The sequence below is a fragment of the Rhinoderma darwinii genome, chromosome 1 (genome assembly GCF_050947455.1).
Source record: "Rhinoderma darwinii isolate aRhiDar2 chromosome 1, aRhiDar2.hap1, whole genome shotgun sequence".
Classification (NCBI taxonomy): domain Eukaryota; kingdom Metazoa; phylum Chordata; class Amphibia; order Anura; family Rhinodermatidae; genus Rhinoderma; species Rhinoderma darwinii.
The window spans coordinates 37,171,822-37,197,095 of record NC_134687.1 but is presented as its reverse complement, the minus strand read 5'-3'; the positions used below and the strand labels follow the sequence as shown (position 1 = coordinate 37,197,095).

The 25,274-nt window shown below is 44.8% G+C and overlaps 1 protein-coding gene across 1 annotated transcript in view; it reads left to right on the top strand.

Annotated features, from left to right (window-relative positions):
- Positions 1-24,162, top strand: part of SH3TC1 (SH3 domain and tetratricopeptide repeats 1) — a 56,327-nt gene extending 32,165 nt beyond the window's left edge. Inside the window, exons 12-18 of the mRNA XM_075857560.1 lie at positions 4,954-6,633; positions 10,380-10,560; positions 13,558-13,708; positions 15,230-15,352; positions 20,253-20,403; positions 21,536-21,732; positions 23,691-24,162. Coding sequence (XP_075713675.1) covers positions 4,954-6,633; positions 10,380-10,560; positions 13,558-13,708; positions 15,230-15,352; positions 20,253-20,403; positions 21,536-21,732; positions 23,691-23,939 — 2,732 coding nt within the window. The 3' untranslated portion in view covers positions 23,940-24,162. The remainder of the gene's footprint in view (positions 1-4,953; positions 6,634-10,379; positions 10,561-13,557; positions 13,709-15,229; positions 15,353-20,252; positions 20,404-21,535; positions 21,733-23,690) is intronic.
- Positions 24,163-25,274: the final 1,112 nt, after the last annotated feature.

Here is a 25,274-nt window from a genome sequence, read left to right as displayed (position 1 = left end):
GCGAAAACAGTTCCACATATTCCCCATTTTCAATCTTCTGTCGAGCCTCGTCCTTCAAATGCGCACCCAGTGGGCCTGCAAAGGCAAAGTAAGAACCCCTGGGCGCCACATCCATCACGGGTCCCAAACCTGACACCGGAGGACCTGAAATCCCCACCTGAGAGCTGTCTACCGCTGAACCCGATGCATCTCCCCCTCCAGCCGTACAACCCATTGAAGAAGAACGCACTGATTCCCGAACTTCCCTCCAAGCCCCCTGCTGCCCCAACAACATCCTGCCCCGCCTCCCGGCCCACTTTTGCAGCCAACAAGTCCTTAACATCCACCAAGACCCACAGAAAATCACCCGCAGACACACTCGACTCACCTCCCGATCTTGACGACAACCCAGCCGCTGCACTGCTTCTCTGCAAAACGGGGTGCGCTCCTTCGTCCTGCTCCACCATGTCCCAAGACACGGGCAATACTCCCGCTGTCCCGTCCATCCATGAGGATCGTCCCACACTTCGACCCGGTGATAAGGCTTCCCGATTCGATCGAGCTGAACTTTTCCCGTCATCCAACCGCCCACGATATACCTCCGGATCACGGCGGCGATCCGACACTGAAGACTCCTGATATCCAGCCCCACGCCTCCCTTCTTTCTTCCTCCTCCCGCTTCTTCATCTTCTCGCCCGTATCCGTTTCCTTCGTCTCCGGGAAGTCTTCCAGCGGTAACAGCGAAAACAGACTCCTGATATCCAGCCCCACACCTCCCTTCAAGAGCTGGCCTTGATCCCGACCCCACATCCGGGTACTGGACCTCCGACACACACTTCCCACCGGCAAGCGGCGCAACAGCTCCCGCCGTCCCCGTGACCTACGGGAAAAAGGTACCACGTCATCCAATCGATCCCATTCCACTGGAACCAGCTGCACACTTCTCACTTCCACCGCTAACCCCTTATCGGGGGCCCTGGTTGTGGCCTCAGGGGCCCAACTGTCATCTTCCGCCGCTCCTCTCCGAACCGATGCTTAAGACCAGTCGCCAGCCGTAAGGCTGCACTTCCCCGATACTCCCGCTCCCGATAATTCATCTAGCAGCTCTGAGGCGTGCCCTGCAGTGTTTTCCTCCACTTGCCTACCAGATGCTGATACCGAGTCTCTCCCGTCTCCTGCTGACTCCTTCCCGCTGCTCTGCTTCTTCCTCCTGTCTGAGGCATGCTCTGCCGCGTTCTCCTCCACTCGCCTGACAGTTGCTGATCCCGGATCTCTCCTCTCTCCTGCCGCCTCCGTCCTGCCACTCACCGACATCCTCCTGTCACAGGTGGGCGCACTCCTCTTCCGCCCGCTTACTCGACGAGCGGGACTTGAACTCCTCTGTCTCCGACCAGGCCGCACCAGGCTGGGACTCAGCCGGACAGGTGGCCTCATCTTGCGCACCGGCCGTGCACTGACATCCGCCGCTGCCTGCATCCAGGACACCTGCTCCGCCAACCAGACCGCTCCTTGGCTAAGGTCCTCATGCTCTCCATTAGTTCTTCCATCTTCAAACAGGCGCGAGCCCTCCGCAACACTTCCTCCTTCTTCGCTCGTTTGGCGCCTCTGCCCAAACTCCGCCTCCTGACGTCAGACGCTACATCCCCCCACATGGTCAAGCCGCTCCTCCTCTGACATGCCGTTGTTCCGGAGCTTCCCTTACTGTCTACACCAATATGTATTTCACTTTACAAAGTGATAATAATTTGGATAAATCTTGTGCACTGCTCAGACAAGCAAATGGAGTCACATCAGCAGGTGGCCTTTAAGTGTGAATTGAATTTTATTTCATAGGGACAGCTATTAAATATATTTTGTTGCTGATGGTACCTTTAGGAAGTATGACATATTTTCTGCTGCCTGTATCACAGTTTTTTCGTTTAATAAAAGACATTTACTGGTCAATGATGTTGAACTTTGGTGGCCATATTTGTGCAGAATGCTTCCTATCATGACATATACCAGGGAGGTTATTCAACTCTAACTAATACTAATGGACAACTTTCTTATTTCTCCCAAATTGGTCTTTACAGGCAAAGCATGCCCTGAGAACGTTCACTCCACTTTTGCCGATTAGACATGGAGAAGTCTTAGACAGAGAAGGGTCTTTACTCTTATAGGTTTTTAGCCAAACACATGATGTGTAAACAATTGTATTTGTCATACAATCAGCTAAAAAATGTCTTCTCTGCCTTGGACCTTTTCATGCAAAATTGGAATAAATAATGGAAAAGATATCACATAGACCAATTTAGAAAATAGAAAAATTCAGGCAATTGATGTTTATACGATGGAAATGGTGATGGGTCCTCTTTCAGCTTCCGTATTTGACATACATGCCAAAATTAATATAGTTCTACCCATGGGTGGTACAAACTGTCTTGATGCCCAAGGCAGGGCTTTCAGAAAATACCCATCCTCCGCCACCGTTGATCCTAGAAGCCCAGTAAAAAAATAGTCAGATGGACAATCACTCATTGAATTGCCCCATGTTGCCCCTGCTTCCTCACCAATACCTTGCTTTACTATTTATAAAACATACTCCCCATTTCCCTCGTCCACTCCACACATTCTGAATTCAAGGCTGGCTAGCCACCCTACCACATATCTTGTAGGACCCACTGACTTCTGCAGCTATCCTCCAGCTTCATCTTTTACCTCTGTTATATGGCACTCATTTTCTCGCTGATTGGTTACACTAAGCCCTTATTCACACGACAGGGTTTTCCGGCTGGGTGACGGACGTTCATAAATCGGCCGTCACCCGGCTGCAGTAGGTACAATAGACCCCTAATGGGGCTATTCACACGACCGATTTTTTGACGGCCCGGGAAACCTGGCCGTCAAAAAATGGGACATGCCCTATTTTCGGCCATTTACCCGGCCGCCCGGCTCCCATAGAAGTCTATGGGGCCGGGTAATACACAGCCATCACCGGAATGTGTCCCGAGTGATGGCCATGTATTCCGTCGCTCGCGCTCTCTCTCCTCCTCACAGTGCAGAGTGCATGTGAGGAGGAGGAGGGTCTTTTTTTGCTCCCTGTAGGAGTCGGAATCCCCAATCCCGGGCCGGGGATTCCGCTACAGGAGAAGTGAGTGACTACAATGTCCATATATGGACACAGCGACGTCACTCACTTCTGAAGCGGAATCCCCGCCCCCGTGGCCGGGGATTCCTCTCCAGGTGAAGTCAGTGACTAAACTGTCCACATATGGACATTGAAGTCAGTGACTTCTCCTGGAAGGGGGGTGCAACCTACAGGGGGCTGGGTGGAATTACCTACAGGGGACTTGGTGGCATCACCTACAGGGGACTTGGTGGCATAACCTACAGGGGGCAGGGTGGCATTACCTACAGGCGGCAGGGTGGCATTACCTACAGGGGGCAGGGTGGCATTACCTACAGGGGGCAGGGTGGCATTATCTACAGGGGGCAGGGTGGCATTACCTACAGGGGGCAGGGTGGCATTACCTACAGGGGACTTGGTAGCATTACCTACAGGGGGCTGGGTGGCATTACCTACAGGGGGCAGGGTGGCATTACCTACAGGGGGCTGGGTGGCATTACCTACAGGGGGCTGGGTGGCATTACCTACAGGGGACTTGGTGGCATTACCTTCAGGGAGCTTGGTAGCATTACCTACAGGGAGCTGGGTGGCATTACCTACAGGGGGCAGGGTGGCATTACCTACAGGGGGCTGGGTAGCATTACCTACAGGGGGCTGGGTAGCATTACCTGCAGGGGGCTGGGTGGCATTACCTACAGGGGACTTGGTGGCATTACCTACAGGGGACTTGGTGGCATTACCTACAGGGAGCTGAGTGGCATTACCTACAGGGGGTAGGGTGGCATTACCTACAGGGGGCTGGGTGGCATTACCTACAGGGGGCTGGGTGGCATTACCTGCAGTGGGCTGGGTGGCATTACCTGCAGGGGACATGGTGGCATTACCTACATGGGACTTGGTGGCAGTACCTACAGGGAGCTGGGTGGCATTACCTACAGGGGGCAGGGTGGTATTACCTACAGGGGGATGGGTGGCATTACCTACAGGGGGCTGGGTGGCATTACCTGCAGGGGCTGGGTGGCATTTCCTGCAGGGGGTGCCGCTCGGAATATGAACACTGACAGATACACAATATAGGAGCTCTCATGTTCATAAAAGCTACATTCTTGCCAGTTTATAATCAATAGGACTGTTTGGCAACTTGTCATATTATCAAAACATATATAAAAGGAGCAGCTAGACCTGCCGATACTAATGTGTTTCAAACAGAATTATATGAATAAAATATACATATTGTAGCTTTAACTGAGAGCATCTCCATTGTAATGGGTAAGAATCTATGAACCCAAACTTTCCGCTCTATTCCCATTTAATTAATTATTAAATATTTCTGCCTCAAATGGTAAATCCTGAGTAGAGTACCAGGCAGTGAAATACAATAAAAAATGAAAATAGTAATTGATAAATAATATATGGGAAATGTATTATAGGGTGTTCTGAACTAAGGGACCGCTCACCCTATAACCCTACTGGGCAATCTGTGCCTACTAGAGCTGGCTATTATTGACCAACAAGATGAAATGATCCAATCGCTTCTTGCCCTTCTTTTCTCTTTTCCACACTCCCTTTTCCCTTATTGATGACTTATTATTGGTGGTGTACCCCAGGGTAGAATAAGAAGTGCAAAAGACCCCAAAAGGGGCAATTCCAACCAAGCCAGAACATTGTTTCTTAATCTATAAATTGTCCCTTATATCCATTGGCACTCCTAGTGTATTCCTACTGCCTACCCTTTGCCCCTTCCCTGGTTCAAATTTATTTCAAGTACAAATATGTTTGCTTATTTTAGAGGATAGGCGTAAATATAGACAAATCATTTTATTTAGATATTTGCAAAACTAACTTAGAATTTGTTTCTTCAATTTTAGAAAATGCACATGCAACATCAATTAGTGATACCAACAACTTAAAAGAAAAGTTGGGGACATTTATGAGCGAGTCTGCCACTCGTCCACCTAGTTTGGATACCTCCAGTGACCTACAAGATATTAGCACTGCTTCTACCCAAATCCAGACCACTCTTGACGAATATAAAGACCCCATCTTCTGTATTTGTGTGGAAGAGGAGAATCTTGACTCACTACAACCTTTGCTCTCATTTCTAAACCGTGAACAGTACCAACCAAGCTTCAAAGATCTTTACGATGTCTCCTATTCATTCATGCAAACCTTTTTTCATGGATACAATGAAGTAGAAGAGTTGGTTCGGTACCTTAGTATAGCACGAGGAACAGCTAAGAAGTCCTGTATGAAATGGGCTCAGGCAAGAATCTGCTTTCTTCTGGGCAGGCTATGCACCAAGAAAAACAAATTCTCCCAAGCTCGTGTTTACTTTGAGGAGGCCATGGGAGTTATTAATGGGGATTTTTCGGATATATTTCTTTTTGCCGCTGTCCACATGAACTTAAATGCTATTTACCTAAAACAAAAATCGAAGGACAAATGGTGGCAAATGATCGACAAGTCTTCATCATTACTCCTTGGACTACAAGACTATATAAGCAGCACAGATATGGAATCCATGATTCTGAAATATGCTATGAAAAAGGCAATACTGTGTCAAGACCAGAAGAGTGAAATCAAAGTGTGTCAGCATCTGGCCAAGACTTTCATTGACTTGAGACAACATAATGAAGCTTTGCCATTCATAGAGAGGCTACAAGTCTTGGACAACTCAATGGACTCCAGTGAGACTTTTTCATCGGGATACTATCTCCAGTTGGCTGATATTTATAATAAAAAGTGTTTGCCACACTTGACCTTAAGTTGCATCAAAGTAGCTTCTTCGGTTTCTTGTAGCACCATGGACTCTTTGAGAAGAATTTGTTTCATTACAGAAAATACATCTACGCCTTATGGAGTAAAAAGGCCGGGGAAGATATTTCCATCTCAAGTTGCATATCATCTAAGACATGCCCTTAAATCAGTGGTCACCGACCAAGACCAGGAACTCTGTTGTTTTATATATCTGAGCTTATCGGACATATGCACAAGTCACAGATTGTATAAAGAGGCTCGCTCATATATCTTGATGGCAATGGACACTTTTCCCATGGATATGAAGCATAGGACGGATATTTTGGTATCACTCGCTTGGCTCTACATGCTTGATGGAGAAAACAATGTTGCTCTTGACATATTGAACAGTGTGGTGTCATTTTCTGACTGTTCACAACACCAGCTTGGGATTGCACACAACCTTATTGGTATTGCTCTAAAAGGAGAAGATAAAATTGAAGAAGCTGCTAAACACTTCTGCAAGGCTTTGCAAATCTCAAGAGAGGTGGACAATTTGCAGAACCAGGCAGCTGTATTAGCTAACTTTGGTGTGTTATTCTCGCATTTAAATTCTCGGATTCTGGCAGAAGTGTTTTTGGTAAAATCTGTAATGCTTTATTCTGGACTTCCAATTTTGGAAAATGGTGCCAATTTTATATGTGTCTTATTAATGCTCGGAAGCCACTTTATCACAGGAGACTATAAAGAAAAGGGAAGATCTTATTATGAATGGGCCCTCCTTGTTGCAATGGAAACAAATCACTTGGAAGGTAAGTTATAATAAATCTCAGTTTAGCAATGGCGTCAAGTCTCATAGATTGGTTTAATGGATAAAATCCTATTGAAGGGAATGTGTTGCGCATTAATTTTTTTTTTTTAAAGTAAGTTACTTTTTATTATATTTTTTTAGTTTTTTTGTGTAATTTTTTTTTTTTTTTTTAAAACGACTTGGGGTCACCCCCATTTTTATAACCAGCCAAATACTACAACACAGCAGCAGCCTAGCACTACCAGGGTGGTTGGCCCTTCCCAACCTCATAACACCAGCACGCGGCCGCGCCAGTGGCCAACCGTCATTACAGATGGTTCGGTACTGGATCGTACCCGGCTCTTCTCGGCACCCCTGGTGGTGGTCGCTACTGGGATAATAATGGGGGGTTACTTGCAGACTTTTTACTGGCTCACAATAAACCCCCGCCTTAGTAATTGATGTTGTCAAACAGACAACTGCCATTACTAAGGCGCTAATAAATTCTTAAAAAAACATAGAGGCATAAGAAAATATTTTTATTGAAATAAAAGCTCCCCCACACAACCCTAATTAATTATTTTTATAAAAAACAACAAAAAAAAAACGCTGATCAGAGCAGTAGTCCACCGAATCTACGATGTTGTCCAATATGTCCAGCGGAACCGGTAAAACAAAAAAAATAAAGTTAGCAATATGAAAAATATAAAAACTTATTCTCACCTACAGCAGTCTTCTGTCTTCTCCCCACAATAAATACTAGAGGTCCCCTCAAGCACCCTGCATGCACCCCCCCCACACACGCCCACACAAACCATCACACAACCCCCGCACAAGCACCCTGCACGCACCCCCCACAAGCACCCTGCCCACAACCCCCCCCACAGACACCCCCACACACCCCCAACAGGTGTCCTGCATGCACCCTCCCCCCACAAGCACACTGCACACAACCCCCCCACAAGCATCCTGCATTCACCCCCTACAAGCACCATGCACACAACCCCCACCAGCACCCTGCAAACCCCCACAGACACCCCCCAACAGGCACCCCCATAGAGGGGGTTTGTGTGTTGGGGGGTTGTGTGTGGAGGGGGATTGTGTGTGGCGCAGTTGCATGTTTGGCGGGGTTTGTGTGTCTGTGGGGGGGATGCTCGACCGAGCAGTGGTGCTCACCGCTGATTCTTCAAAACAGCTGATCAGTGACTATGAATAATCAGAGGCACCCATACGCTGCTGATCCTTCATAGCCGACAATCAGCTTTTTTGAAGAATCAGCAGCTAGCACCGCTGCTCCATCGAGCGCCACCCCCCCATACACAAACCCCCCCCCCCAAACATGCAACCGCGCCACACATGGTTTGTGTGTGAGGGGGGATGTGTGTGGCGCGGTTGCAGGTTTGGGGGTGGACTTTGTGTGTGAGGGGGGCGCTAGACGTAGCAGCGGTGCTCGCCGCTGATTCTTCAAAACAGCTGATTGTCGGCTATCAATAATCAGTGGTGCCCATGATCCTTCATAGTCGACAATCAGCTGTTTTGAGGGAACAGCGGCGATCACCATTGCTCCGTCGAGCGCCCCCCTCACACAGACACCCACCAAACATGCAACTTTGCCACACATGAACCCCCTACCCACACACAAACCACCGCACGCACAAACCCCACCCAGCGGCGCGCACACACACGCACGCACACACACATACATACACACACACACACACGCACCTTACCTGCAGTGCGGCCGGTCTTCAACAAAATGGTGCGGGCTTTCCCCCTACAAACCAGCTTCTATGGTGGGTCTCTCTCTGAACTTCCCATGTGCGAGACGGCAGAAGCGCAGGTTGTAACGAACGTGTCCCATTCATTGTGTCCTATGCCCTGTAGCTGCCATATTCCATCTGTGTATGTGTCGTTAAGAGACACATACACAGATTAAATAAAACATGGCAGCCCCCAGTGAAGCAAAAAAGAGTTAATAAAAAAAAAACATTTTATGTGAAAAAATAAATAAAGTAAATATAATATTTAATTAAAAAAAGAAAAAACATAAATTAATAAAAAAATAATAATTCATGACACCTTTCCTTTAAGACCCTTCCCATCGAGTCCTAAAAAGGTCTGTAGAACAATGCTACTATCTTACATGGGATTACAGCTAAGAAAAGATTGAGAAGCTGTGATTTCTTGCCTACTGTATATAAGTAGCCGCCCTTTTACATGGGCCAATGATCAGGTGATTGCATCTTTTATGCGTTGCTAGTCGGCAACACATCTGCATGTGTAAGGCACAAGCGGATGTGCTGCTGACGCGATGCAAATGCATGGGGACGAACGATCGTAGTAATGATTGTCCCCATACTTGATGATCTGTCTAAAGGCAGCAAACGAGTGCCGATCGGAAAGCTGTATTGTTGATCAGCGCTCGTTATATAGGTGGTAAACACTGGCGTTATCGGCCCATGTAAGGTCCTTATAGTCCTTAGTCTGAGTCGTCAATAACTTGTTATTTCATCTGTGAAATTAATTGTGGTACTTAAAGCGACCCTCCGATCCTGCGACAACATGTTCAATATTATGGGGTATATAGAGTAATATTACCTGATGTCCTACAGTTGCGCCCCTCTGCTGTGGATCCGCCGTTTTAGGGTCCCAACATGGCTGCAGCTCTTCTTAGACTGCAAGCCCGATACGCTCGCATTGTTCTCGGATTGGCCAGAGCTGCTCACGTGAGCAGTTCTGGACAATCTGAAAACAAAGGGAGAGTCCTAGACTCAGTCTGTGAAGTGCAGTGGCCATTTTGGGACAACACAGCGGGGACCCTTAAGCAGCAGATCCATGGCAAAAGGGCGCACCTGGAGGGCACCAGGTAATATTAACTGGGACCGAAGGGTCGCTTTAAGTCAAATTGAACCTGTCACATTGACCGTGTAAGATCTGCAGGCGTCATGAGGAGCTGAACAGATTGATATGTGGTTTTGTTGGGTACATTTAGTACAACTTGAAATTTATTGATTTAAATGGTATTACTCAGGATATACCACAAACGCCTGATATATGGTCCTACCTCTGGGATCTTCACCTATCGAGAGATTGGGAGAAATGCTTCACATGGGAATACCCCTTTACATCCTTGTTCACTCGGGGCTTATGAGTCCAGAGGGCGGTGCCATTCAGTGAGTGACAACCGTTCCTGTACATAAGGAGATCACTGTCAATCACTGAGTAGGACCGCCCACTAGGCTCATAAACCCAGAATAATCAGGAATTGAAATAAATAAATTCCAAGATAAATGAAATTCTTTCCCACAGGACTATATATCAATCTTCTCCTGCTGTTTAACATGTTCTATGCATGTATATATGACTGTTTGTTCATCGTGGCAGATTTTCTTTAGAGGGATTAGTAAATTAAATTTTAGACTATACCATTCCACTATGGGGTTGTACAGAATTTAAAAAAAAACCATGGCTGCCCCTTCCAGAAACAGTGCCACATATGTCTATGGTTCTTGTCTAGTATTGCAAGTCAGCTCCATTGAAGTGAATGGGACTGAGCTGCAATACCACATACAACCTGTGGTCAGGTGTGGCACTGTTTTCGTAATAAATCAGCCATGTTTTTATAATCCTGTACAACCCCTTTAATTAGCTCCAGGAATAGACACTGGAATGGTTTCTATATATATATGTATACATTAGAAAGGTCATATTTCTGTGATGGTTGAGGATTTTGATGGTGTATAAGTGTTCCTCTCCTTTCTCGGATAGGTCAGCTTCGTGCCGTCCGGCTCCTATGTCATTTTTACAACACACTTGTAGTCAATGAGGCCCAATGCATCATTTATAATGAATACAAGTTGTCCTTAGCCAGAAAAATGTCTGACAAAGTGTTGGAGGGTCAAGTCCTTGAAACTATTAGTCAGCTGTATTTATCTTTAGGTACTGAAAGGTAAGTGGGACAGTAAAAATAAACATATGTCCTTGTAATTGATTTTACTTTTGATTGTGAAGATCAGTGTCTTTCCAAAGGACATAAATTAATAGCGGTAGTGGCATTATAAATCTTAAGACGGCATTAGACACCTATTGTTGAGGCATCTCATTGATCTAAAACTTCCAGGTATTAGGCTATGTTCACACAGGGTATTTTGCCGAGTTTTTTGATGCGGAAACCGCGTCGCAAAACTCGGCAAAAACGGCCCGAGAACACCTCCCATTGATTTCAATGTGAGGCGTCGGCGTCTTTTTCCCGCGAGCAGTAAAACTGCCTCGCGGGAAAAAGAAGCGACATGCCCTATCTTCGGGCGCTTCCGCCTCTGACCTCCCATTGACTTCAATGGGAGGCAGGAGAAAGGGTATTTCTCGCTGTTTTATGCCCGCGGCGCTCAATGGCCGCGGGCGAAAAACGGCGCGATAATCACCACGAAAATCGGCGTGCAGGGAGAGGAATATCTGCCTCAAAGTTCCAAATGGAATTTTGAGGCAGATATTCCTCCCCCAAAATACTCCGTGTGAACATAGCCTTAGTGTCCAGTCCTTTGTTGGAAGGATTGCATGTTCCAAGGCTCTTTAAATGGGTATTCCCATTGTATGGTATATCCACGGAGTATGCCAAAAATGTCTGATTGATGTAGGTCACAGTCCTGGGACACGAACCTATCTCTTGTGGATATGCCATAAATGTCTAAGATGGGAATAACGCTTTAAGGGTAACTAAACGTTCAACAAAATTCTGACATGTCATAGTGACACGTCAGAAGTTTTGATCGGTGGGGGTCCGAGCACTGAGACCCCCACCAATCGCTAAAACGAAGCGTCAGAAGCGCTTGTGTGAGCACTCAGCCACTTTGTTTCTGTTCGGCTTTTTCCCGAAAGCCGATGTATCGTAGTACAGGCTCATAGACTTTCTATTAAGCCTGTACTCCGCTACATCGATTTCCGGAAAAAGCCGAACAGAAACCAATCGGCTCATCGCTCACACGAGCGCTTCTGCTGCTTCGTTTTAGTGATTGGTGGGGTCTCAGTGCTCGGACCCCCACCAAGCAAAACTTCTGACATGTCACTATGACATGTCAGAATTTTCTTGAACGTTTAGTTACAAGATAATCACCAATTGGTGGCACTAGAGAGACAGTTTTCTTCCTTATGGATGAGAGCTATACTGAATGCTTTTCCCATGAAGCATTGCTCTAAAAGCTCTCTACTAGCTGAGTTGGTATATTCCAAAAGATAATCTCACAGGGACATTTGCCAAGCTTCCCAATATCAAAAGCGCTCAATATTCACTTTTGTGTAGTCTGATACTTGGATTAGTAGTTGTAATAGCTGACAAAACCCAACTATGTAATGTTACAACCCATGTGCCAATCTGTACTGTAAAAAAAGGATAGGATTGGAGCTACTTACCAATCAATGTAGATGCAATTGCACCAATGCTTACACTCAAGAACAGTTATGATGCTGTATAAAGCCGGCATGTAGCAATCCTGGGCACAGAGGAGTTCTACTTGACTTCTTCAACAAATTGCACAAGAAGTTACTTACTTGTTATGCTGTGTTCACATCAGCGTTGTCTTTCCGTTGAGCAGTTCCGTCTGAGGTTTCGCAGTCGACTGTGCTATTGATTCCGTCAAAACCAATGGAACCCTGTCACAACAGTGACAAACGGAAACCATTAGCAAAGTTTCCATCACCATTGAGATCAAGCTAAGGTTTCCGTTTGCCTTTCCATTGAGGGGTTCCCCTGGCGGAAACCTGAGACAGAACCCCTCAACGGAACACAACGCTGATGTGAACAGGGCCTTATAGGTTCAAAAAGACTCACTTGTCAAGTAGACCCTCCTTTTTCCAGGAGGACCAGCATGCATCATATACACAGATGGCAGGAGACCATTTCTGATGTCAATCTTGGAACAACTTAAAAAAGGAAAAGATCATCAGCAGAACTATCCACTTATATTTGTCTTGGAGACATTGGTGATAGATCCTTTTTATTGTAGAAATTACTCACCCAACATAGAGACCTGGTTGGCTCATGGGCATAGGTTATGGACCCCTTACCTACCACTATAGCTATAATACATTTGGGTTAGGTATTTTAAGGGGTTCTCCACTTTGGACAATTCCTACTTGTTAGAAGGGTCCCTTTGACAATAAGCAGGTTCCAAAATGTGCCCCTGCTGGGACCCCGGGTGATCAAGTATAAACTGTGGGGGAACCTGGCAGTAAGTGTTCAATTTCCCTGCAGCGCCACCACAGGGGAAATTAAGCATTACACAGCGCTTATTCAAATCAATGGGTTGTCTATGTTATGCAGGAGAGGACAGGTCCTCCAGAGTGAGAGACACTCTTTGTAGCCACTCTCCACTTTGGCCAAGAGATAAGGATCCTAAATAGAAGACCCTCCTTTATTTACTCAGATTTCCCTAATAGGGTATACAAAAATGGGTTTCCTAAACTGGACAATCCCTTTAAGAAGTACTTATCACTTACATCTTTGTTTTTGCAGTCTCTGCTCTCTAATTACATAGTTAGCAAAAAAAACATATGTCCATCAAGTTCTACCAGGGGAGGGGAGAGACTGTGGATGAAATGAAGGGGAGGGGTAAATCTTAAATACCAGCGGATACCAGCGGCGCCCGACTGACCCTATTGACATTTAAAAAGGTTCATCGGGTTCCATCATGGTGTCCTTTGTTTTGATGGGAAGAAGAGCGCTGATGGAATCTGCGATGGAGTCTCCAAACAGAGAATTTGATGCAGATGTGAGGAGAGCCTATGGCATTAGCCACTCAACCCCAAAATTGATAAAGAGGCTGTCCTAATCCCCACATGATGAGTCTGCCCCTGCACAGTGGTGACATTTTAGTTAATGGATCTCTGGCAATCTATTGTTTGTTTGTTTTTAACATATTTGAAGTTGCATTGCATCTTGTCATTGGTCTAGAGCCTGTCGATCAGCGCTGGAATATACTAAAAGAAGTCTAGGCATTTTTATTGATCTTCAGTCTAAAGAGAAAGAAGCTTATGCTTGGTTAACGGCTGGGAAGATATATTATATTCTGGGCCAGAACGAGCTGGTGGATCTGTATATTCAGGTATCTATAGTGACATTGGTGGCTTCATATGACTTTTCTCCATTATTTTCTGAGGGGTCTTTGAGTATTAACTCTTTTTCTTCCCTTCACTACTCTTTTCCCTAAAGATACGACTATCACCCTCTCACGTTCTTAAAGGGTAACTAAACGTTCAACAAACTTCTGACGTGTCATAGTGACATGTCAGAAGTTTTAAATGGTGGGGGGTCCGAGCACTGAGATTGGTGGGGGACCAATCGCTAAAACGAAGCGTGTGAGCACTGAGCCACTTCGTTTCTGTTCGGATTTTTCCGGAAAGTCGATGTATCGGAGTACGGGCTCATAGACTTTCTATTGAGTCCGTACACCGCTACATTAATTTCCAGAAAAAAACGAACACAAACGAAGCGGCTGAGCGCTCACACAAACTCTTCTGCCACTTTGTTTTAGTGATTGGAGGGGGTCTCAGTGCTCGGACCCCCAACAATCAAAACTTCTGACTTGTCACTATGACATGTCAGAAGTTTGTTGAACGTTTAGTTACCCTTTAATTCCATTTTGAATGTTAGACTGTCTCACTGACTATTAAATTCTCCATTGATGAAAGATAATACTTAGAGTACTTGAGGTGCCCATACACATTACACATTAAAAAGGTCCGCCAAACCTGCCTATCTAATGTGTATGGGGGTGTTTAGATTTTAACATGCCTGATCCTTTGTTTCCTCAGGAGACAAGTAGCTGTCAGAGGCGCCTGGCAGCAGCTTATTTCCATCATAGAAATAAACATGCATGCTCGGTCAAGACAAGTCGTGAGAAATAGTTTGGTTAGGTTGGATGGTGCCCTGTGCAGTACTTTATATTGATGCCCTCCTCCTCCCCATGGTGTATCATATAGTGCCCAAATAATACATTCATACAGTGTACAAATAACATTGCCATAAGTGCCCAAATGACAGTTGCCTAAATAATACCCATTTGCTGATTCAGTAAGCTAGGGAATGAAGTTGCATTCTGTTCAGCTACCTTCCCATAGATACGGGCACCAAGTGTAGGATGGGGGCTCCAGCATGTTAACTGCTTTCATCTGTTTTAGAATTAAATTCAGAAACCACAGATGTTCAGACGACCCAAAAAACAAGTACATGTTCTGCTATCAGTGGATATCCAAAGACAGAAGCCCCTCCCCAGAGGAGCACTTGATATAAGAAGAGCAGTGATAGGCGGCTGCATCCATCTAAAGAACATTGGATGGGAAACAGTTTATATTATATCAGCTTGAGATATGACTTTTCAAAACCCCATTTTTACATTTACTCAAAAATTCTTACATTTGAATGTGACAACTATGGCAAACATGGGTGGGAAAAGATCCCTGAAGATTGGCATGATAGCTCTCCGTTGGACAATCATTAATTTAACTTTGCCTTATTGTCCTCCTTTCACCTATGTGCAGATTTCTGTAGATTATAATCCATTTCTTTCTGAGGATTATGTACTGCGTATGATGCGACATGTGAATAAAGAATAATCTCTTTCCAGGTAGCGCAGAATGTAGCTCTGTGTACGGGGGATCCACAACTAGGCATGCAGCTGTATGAAGCTAGCGGAGATATATTCTTCAATGGGACCAGTGACAGAAATAAGGCAACAACCTTCTACAGGGTGAGTATAAAATAGCGTTCTTCATACTGTATGATGTGCTAAACAGCTGTGAGAGTACCCTAAATTAAAGAAGTTTACCCCTTTAAATCATTATAAGAATGGTTTTATTACTTATATAGTTGGCATTGTAATTCACAGCCATTCATTCTTGGTGACTGTTAGGCCTTGTATACACAGTGCAGATTTCCTGCAGATTTTGAATGCATTTTTTCAGCCAAAACCAGAATTAGATCCAGGAGAGGAGACACTTTAAGAACTTCCTTTATATATCTCTTCTGTTTAGGTTCTGTTCCTGCTGTTGGCTGAAAAATACATGCAAAATCTGCAGCAAATCTGCACTATGTGAACAAGGACTAATCTTTATTAAATACATGCTTTCTCTAGGAATGAAACTTTCTGGCCAGCAGGGGGAGCTAAAACTTTTAGAATGTAATCTCTTCCCTACAATAGTTATTATTCGGCCATTCTTTTAAAATGGCCACAAACTAATTTCAGACATGAATAATCAACTTCCCTAATGTATGCAAATGGCCGACAAATCGCAAACCATTTGATGAATCTGCGAAACAGTGAAAAATGTGCTTACTTCCAGTTACTCATTTTATTATTACTTCTACTTCGGCGCTGTTCACACTGCTATCAGAGGCTCCATCAGCAGTTCTGTCATATTCGACGACAAGAAAAGCACAGCATATATCGATATTCTTCCTGTCACAGCGATGGAGACCACAACAAAACCCAGATGGGCCCCATTGTAGATAAAGGGGTCTGTTGAACACCATGGGGACACTATTCCTATTTTTCATAATTACATTATATTATGTAGTTGTTGTTTAAGTAATTGTCTGGATTATTTGTTAGCATGGTTCCAAATGTGATGCTGCATTTTAAGCATGACAAAAATATGACAAATCATAACCCCTTCCAGGGTCATATATAATAAGAGTCCTTTAATCCAGAATCTAATAATCTAGAATGTCTGATAATCCGGCACTTGTTTGCATGTTAGCATAGAACTGCAATATAATGTGGTATTGCACACGACCACAACGTTTTATACCCTTACTAGTCAGTTTTATGTACATTTTTATTATTATCTGATAATCCGGATCTTCTTTGTATGTTCAGGCAGCCGTGGGGGTCTTCGAAAGGGCTCCAGTACTGTCTGATCAGATTGCCTGTCATTAGGGAATTTCATGTTTTATTTTATGTTCTGGAACTTAAGAAAATAAAAATGTGAAAGATTACCTCTTCGCAGGCATGTCTCTGCATATTGAGAGGGATGCATGGGAAAGGGGTTGTCTCACAGTGATTGGTTGCCATGGAGGTCTAAGAGAGGGAGAAAAGGATAGACTTAGGCCGGGTTCACACGACCTATTTTCAGGCGTAAACGAGGCGTATTATGCCTCGTTTTACGCCTGAAAATAGGGCTACAATACGTCGGCAAACATCTGCCCATTCATTTGAATGGGTTTGCCGACGTATTGTGCAGACAACCTGTCATTTACGCGTCGTCGTTTGACAGCTGTCAAACGACGACACGTAAATTGACTGCCTCTGCAAAGAAGTGCAGGACACTTATATACATTATATGCAGGACACTTCTATACATTATATGCAGGGCACTTCTTTGCAACGTAATTTGAGCCGTTCTTCATTGAACTCAATGAAGAGCAGCTCAAGATATACGAGCGTCACAGACGTCTCGTATATTACGAGGAGGAGCATTTACGGCTGAAACTACGCAGCTGTTTTCTTCTGAAAACAGTCTGTCATTTCAGCCGTAAATGACAGCTAGCGTGTGCACATACCCTTAGACTTGCAGACAGTGGCGTAACTACCGCCGTAGCAGCAGTAGCGGCTGCTACGGGGCCCGCGGCATGAGGGGGCCCGTGTCGCCCGCCAGCACGGGCCCCCACCATGGCCGGAGGCTCCGCTAGCAGCCGCTATGGCTGCTACAGCGGGACGCCACTGATCACTACGGCAGAGCGGGGAGGTATCTCCCCGCTCTGCCACTAACTGGTTCCCGACCGCTGGCTGTATTTTTACGGCCAGCGGTCAGGGACGGGTCCTTAAAACCCGAGCCATAGACTTTCTACGGCTCGGGTTTTAACTTGCTGCCCGCGCGATCGGGCAGCTGAATGTCGGGTCTCCGGCTGTCAGTGACTGCCGGGGACCCTGAGGAGAAGACAGAAGCAGCTTTCGCTGCTTCTGTCTTCTCTGATGACTTGTACACAGCGCTGAATGCGCGCTGTGTACAGGAATAGAGACAGCAGCAGCGGCGCCGTCTCTATTCCTCCCGGTGATCATGTGACTGGTCACATGATCACCGGGTACCGTTAGTGGCAGACTGCTGCTGGGTCTTACTAGACCCAGCACAGCCCTATTAGTGACAATCGTCACTATGAGAGGGCTGATTTCACCTGTAACTGGGGCTGCTGTGCAGCTCCAGTTACAGTGGAAAAACATGGTGTAAAAGAAAGAAAAAAAAATATATAAAGTTCCCCAAAGGTCTTTTTTGACCTTTGAGGAACAGACCATAGTAATAAAAAAATAATAAAGTGCAAAAAAAATGTAAATAATAAATACACATAAAATACCCACCCCAAAAAAAAAACGTTCCCTCCGCCAATCATTGTTGTAACGCTAGCACTGACCCAATTACGCTAATATAGACATGTAATATATAAAAATTTACGGTAGACAATGACGATCACAAATAAAAGGTCTATTTTAGGGTAAAACTATATTACCAAAAACAAATAGCTCAAACGTAAAAAAGCTTATTTTTTTTACTATTATTTTGAAACTTTATGAATAAAAATTCTAAAATAGCAAAAAAGGTGTGTATAAAAACGATAAAAAAAGAAACCTGCATTGTCTACGGAAAAAAACGTCGTAAAAATCATGTCGTTAGCCCAACAAATAAAAACGTTATAGCCATTTAACTAACACGTGCTAAAAATGGCTAAACGGTGTCTGGTCCTGAAGGCGCAAAATAGAGCAAAAGACGTATCCCCCCCCCTCTCCACAGGACATGTATCCCCTCTCCACAGGATCTCCACAGGACATGTATCCCCTCTCCACAGGACATGTATCCCCCTCTCCACAGGATCTCCACAGGACATGTATCCCCCTCTCCACAGGATCTCCACAGGACATGTATCCCCTCTCCACAGGACATGTATCCCCTCTCCACAGGATCTCCACAGGACATGTATCCCCTCTCCACAGGACATCCACAGGATAGGGGATACATGTGTGATCGCTGGCAGCGATAGGGAGAACGGGGGACTGAAAGTCCCCTGAAGTTCTCCATCACAAACCTCAGACTTCCGGGGTCTATGTCGGCTTCTCCGTAGAAATGAATGGAGCGCCGGTCGTGCTTGTGCGCATGCGTGACCAGCGCTCCTTTCATTTTTATTGAGCTGCGCAGACGCCGGAAGTCAGAGGTTAGTCATGGAGAAGTTCAGGGGACTTTCAGTCCCCCGTTCTCCCTATCGCTGACAGCGATCACTCATGTATCCCCTGTCCTGTGGAGATCCTGTGGAGAGGGGATACATGTATTTTGTAGGACACACTGTAGGTCACATTTTTGTTGGGAGGGGGGACGCTGTATGGCGTTCCCTACGGGGGGGGGGGTGGCTGTATGGCGTTCCCTACAGGGGGGGTGGCTGTATGGCGTTCCCTACAGGGGGTGGCTGTATGGCGTTCCCTACAGGGGGGGTGGCTGTATGGCGTTCCCTACAGGGGGGGGGTGGCTGTATGGCGTTCCCTGCAGGGGGGGCTGTATGGTGTTCCCTACAGGGGGGCTGTATGGCGTCATCTACAGCGGGGGCTGTAAAAATGGCACTATCTACAAGGGGGGGGGGTTGTGTGACACCCAGGGGAGGGGGGGCCCCAGTCAAAAGTTTGCTATGGGGCCCAGTCTTTCCTAGTTACGCCCCTGCTTGCAGAGTTGGTGACCAAGTGACAGAGATATTATCCCCTATGAGAAGTAAAATGGCTGACAGGAAGTAGCTGTATAATCTATTACCAAAAGAATAGGCAGCACAACACAGGTTCCAATTCCGTGAAAAACGTTTTATTCACCCATACGACAGTGCAACGTTTCAGCCCCCATGGGCCTTTCTCATGCTTGAGCAAGGCCCATGGGGGCTGAAACGTTGCACTGTCGTATGGGTGAATAAAACCTTTTTTCACTGAATTGGAACTTTAGTTGTGCTGCCTATTCTTTTGGAAATACAAATGTGGGACTGGTGTCTGAGGTCCTAAGGCTTGTGCACGCACAATTATATTTAGTTCAATATCTTTTGTGCTGCTCTTATTTTTCTTTTTGTATATTCTATTAGAAACTGAAGACAGAAGAAGTCTGGAGCACAAATAGCTAAGCTACAAATGAAAGACTGCGTACAGCCGGGGTGAGCAACCTTCGGAACTCCAGGTGTTAAGAAACTACAACTCCCAGGATTCCCTGACAGACAAAGGCTTTATTATTCCAGCCAAAAGCTTTAGGGCATACTGGAAATTGTAGTTTCACATCAGCTGGAGTGCCAAACGTTGCTGACCCCTGCTGTTCAGTTACTGAATATAAGTTTTAATTTTAGCAGCAGGTACGCTATAAACGGGTTGACTGAAGAAGACATTCTATTTTCATATGCCCTATTTACATGCAAGTGATAGAAAGAGCGGCTCCGACTCTGGCAGACTCAACATGGCCATTTGTTTCATAGTTGCCTATTCATTTGAATAGACGCCATGTAATACTAAATTTTCCCTCTAGTGGCCACCGCAGGAGAAATGTGTGTCCAGCCTCACTTTTCCCTATAACGTTTTTACATGGTAGAAGTACTGATGAGTATATGAGATTTACCCACATTATTTGACATATCGCGTGCAGGACTGCGCTCTGCCACTAGCTGTGAAGACCGAGAATGTGGCGGCTGAACTGCGACTATGCAATAAACTCACAGAGCTACTGACGAGCATGAAAAACTACAAGGAAGCACTGGAACATGCGAAAATGGCACTGGCCCTGAGTGTGAACATAGGTAAAAATCTGTCCTGTTTGTTTTATCACAGATCTGCAAACTAAAGGCCCAATTACACCAGCCGATTTTGGGAGCAGCGGAAGCCTATCAACGAGACAGCTCATTGATTGGCGCTCGTTTGCTCCTGTCACACGGATCTATGAATGTGGATGAGCGGTCGTTACTCCGCTCGCTCATCCTCATACATTATTATCATGTCGGCAGCGCGTCTCACTGCTTACACACCAAGATGTGCTGCCGGCAACGATAATAGTTTTCTTTTTTAAAACGATTCGATCAGTAGATGATCGAGCGTTTGCTCGTTCCTCTGCTGATCACTGCCCTGTTTACACAGGGCAATTTACGTCAACGAACGCTCTATGAACGATCGTTTGCCCGATAATTGCCCAGTGTAAAACCCTCTTTAGGGAGGTTTTCCTAGTACCCAGATACCCCCCTCTGAGCTGTTTGGGAGAAAACATTGAGTTAAATATAAATTAATAAGCATCAACCACTAAATTGCTCTACGATATTAAAGGATGTTAGACATTAATTCATAACCATCCTAAAGGATATGAATATTAACCCCAACATCACCCTAGACTACCAGGGATACTGGGTAGTAACCACTAAGCCACTCTAGACCCCCAGGGATATTACAGGAATAATATCAATAACCCCTAAAATGGGTTGTACCAGAATCGACAATTATCACCTAATTGGGTATGTGATAATTGTTGGATCGCTGGGGGCCCCAATGCTGGGACACCCATCGATCACGAGAATGCAGCTTCATTCAATGTTCCCCTCACTATGGTCGAGCAGTGTGGAGGAACAGGGGGTTTGGGACCCCTGTTCTCGGGATCGGTTGGGGTCCCGGTGATGTGGCCCCCAGCGATCAGACAATTATCACCTCTCCTGTGGATAGGTGATCGTTACTGATTCTGGGAATATTTCTTTAAGAACCCTATGTAACAGATATGTGATGTAATACATGAAGTCAGTTGGGAAAGTAAGGTATCAACACACCTGGAAACCCACCTATATAAATCCGCTTCAATATGGAAATGATAACATCCACAATAAAGGAAATCCGCTTCTCTGCCTCAGTTAATACTGTATATAATACCGGTACGTGTGTCTAATATTACAGAGGATCAGCTGAATGAACGGGTCTCGTATCACAGATTAGCCGGGATTTACAGCCACCTGAATCAGTCAGAACTTGCAGAGCATTTCTACCTGAAGGCTCTTTCTCTTTGCTCGTCCCCCCTGGAACTAGAAGAGGAATCGATTTACTACATGAAAGTTTACCTGGTCCTAGGGGACATCATATTCTATGACCTGAAGGTGAGAACCCAAACAAGCGTGGGGTGGACAAATCACATTCATCAAATTACCGATAATTTTACGTTTTTTAACACTAAGGGTATGTGCACACGAGAAATGTCTTTTACGTCTGAAAAGACAGACTGTTTTCAGGAGAAAATAGCTGCGTCGTTTCAGACGTAAAAGCTCCTCCTCGCATTATGCGAGGCGTCTTTGACGGCCGAACATTTGAGCTGTTCTTCATTGAATTTAATGAAGAACGGCTCAAATTACGTTTCAAAGTGTCCTGCACATAATGTATATAAGTGTCCTGCATATAATGTATATAAGTGCCCCGCATATAATGTATATAAGTGTCCTGCATATAATGTATATAAGTGTCCTGCACTTCTTTGACGAGGCAGTCCTTTTACGCGTCGTCGTTTGACAGCTGTCAAACGACGACGCGTAAATTACAGGTCGTCGGCACAGTACGTCGGCAAACCCATTCAAATGAATGGGCAGATGTTTGCCGACGTATTGTAGCAGTATTTTAAGGCGTAAATCGAGGCATAATACGCCTCGTTTACGCCTGAAAATAGGTTGTTTGAACCCAGCCTAAGCCAAAAGTCTATCTACTCTTCATCATCCATGCATTATAGTAAATGCAATGACAAATTGGCGTTACCATTGCCCTGGTCGATAGGGTGTGTCCCTACACATCTTGGACAGTGTCAAATTGTGTAGGGACACGTCCCATTGACAAAGGGAATGGTAACGCCCAGTTACAGGAGGAATAACAGAGGAATGACACATTACCGGCTCCATTGCTGGACAAAAGGTGCTACAGAATTATGGGGAAAGCTACTATCTAATAAAACAGACATGTCAGGGGAGCGGTCAGGTCCCCTTTGACGCAATCTGCTGCATTGTTCTCTGGTATTAACCCTTTTAGTCTAGGGAGAGGCTGACTGGTAACCCTTTCAGTCTAGGGAGAGGCTGACTGTAGGATGAGTGCCCCCATGGTGACCACTTTAACCCACATATCTCCTGTGCTGAGAACCTCAAGTGGCATTTACATACATATGAGTGACTGATATTAGCTTTAGTGGCCCTAATTAAGTTTTTAAAACTTTTTTAGAACCTGTATAAAAAAAATAAAGATAAGAAATATGAATGATGCTGATTGGAGATCTCAGCTAGGGTCAGGCCAGTTGGCGAAGCAATGGAGAAGAGAGTTTTTAAAGGGGAATTCCATATAAAAAAGGGCTGTCAGTTGCCCTAATAAGGCTAACATATCCAGGGTAATTACCAAATAGTGGACCGAAATAAATGACATCACACTCATGAACATTCAGAAAAGTGTTTACTGTTTAAAGTGAATGTCCAACAATGAACACTATTTTGTGTTAATTTTGTTTAAATAGGTACAAAATTATGTGGTAATAAATGTCTTAATATGGGCTGGAGCTCCATTTTACTGATGCAGATCTTCATGTCCCCTGGATAGACAAAGATAAATGATAAAATTCTGTCTGCCTGCAGTCACCACTAGAGGGAGCTTACTGCGTATATTGCACAGTATGCAGTAAGCTAATAAGATCCCTCTAGTGGTGGCTGTAGGCAAGCCACAATTTTATAAATTAACTCTGTCTATGTGGGGGTTTTTGAGCTCTGTATCAGAAAAATATAATTAATAATATATGAAATAATTATTTAGCGCAGAATGTTGGACCTTAAAACAACTTAGTGTCAAAAGGTCGAAACTAAGTTTGAAGCTAATTCCGCTATAGGTCTGACAAACCATGTCGCTTATATATTCAAAGATGTAATAAACTACTGCCCCCTATGGCCACGAAAATGGATCTGAACAAATAGGAGAAGTTTTATACCTGATTGGAATTGATCCTTAAAATAATGTGCAAAATGTGCTTTTATCTTACATGTTGGTCATGACTGAGTTGAGGTCTCATTTATGGTAACATTGCTGTGTATTGTAGGATCCCTATGATGCGGCTGGATACTATCATCTCGCCCTGGCCGCTGCTATGGATTTAGGCAACAAGAGGTCCCAGTTGAAGATTTACACCAGACTTGCCGTCATTTACCACAATTTTCTAGTTGACCGAGAAAAGTCACTTTACTTTTATCAAAAAGCCCGGACCTTTGCCACAGAACTTAATGTCCGAAGGATAAACCTGTCTCCAGGGCAGCAAAACCAAAATCAAGGATGGACTCACATCAACTGAATGGGGAGAGGAGAACAGATTTTTTTAACGACAATATTAGTTTTATTATTTTCTATTGTAAATTTGGTTTTTCAGGATTATTTTCTTCAGTGTACTAAAGCCAATTGATACAATCGTTCTCTCTGTGTAATGGTACATTGGACTGCCTGAGACACCAAGCCTGAAGATTTTGGGGGTAGTGTTTAAAATTTCCCCTCAAATAAAAAAAAAATAATCTCAGCTATTCCAGATTCCTGAACAGTAAACCTGAATAGTAATGTAGTGATAAACCCACCGCTTTTAAAGATGATTGTTTGATAGATGATGGTTTGAAAGGGGTTGTTTGGTTTAGAAATTCCATTTTTAAATACTCTTTTAGGGAATTTTAAGTATTGTTCAAGATCCTACTTTATTACAAATATTCTATAAAGAGCTTCTCTCTTGCTCTGGAGGACATGGAAAGTTCCTTGATATAAATAGGAACTGTGTAATGCTTAATTCACCCTGTGGTGGCGCTGTAGGGAATTTGAACACTTGTTGCTAGGTTCCTCTGCTGATTACAGCTGATCGCTGCTGTCCCAGCATCAGAACAGCCAGAGATGAGCTTATCATCGGAGGACAGAGATTGTCTTACGCAGACAGCCCCTTTAGGGCAAGTTCAGACGTGGCGGACAATTTTTGCTGTGGATTATGCCGTAAACAAATCCACAACGGATATGTATCAAAATCTGCGTATGAAACATGCAGATTGTATGGTGTCGTCAGCAGCGCAAATGCCACAACTTTTATCCTTTGCATTGCAAAGGTGGATAACCGCAGTGAAAACCTGGTGCTTCTCTGCAACACACTGAGCATGTTGGGGAATGTAAATTTCACTCCGTAACCGGTTTTCTGCCCCAATTTTTCCGCAACGTCTGCACTAAATAAACTTAAAAGCTATAGAAATCAAAGACAGAAAAGTCTCCTGGTAGGTAGGGAGTGCTATTATTTTTCTTTTAAAGAGTGGATGCCCCCCCCCCCCCCCCGGCTGCAGGGCCCCTGTGCCGCTGCACAGGTTGCACATATGGTATGTTCGCCCAGTATAGAAGGTATAGTTGTGCTGTAACAGACTAAATGATAGTGTTTGTGTACAGACACTGAACCAGCAGGGGCTGCAGTGAGATGTAAAGTTGTGCACCTGAGAGTTATAAATTCCCCTCTGGTTGTGATTTGGGTAGCGTATAAATAATGGTCAGTAGTAAGATAAGAAAATCCTTATGCACATGGCTATATTACGCCTCTATACAACATTCGAGTTGTACGGAGTCATAATACGTGCTGATTGTATGGGGGCTCTACAGTACCTCTGTATGCCTC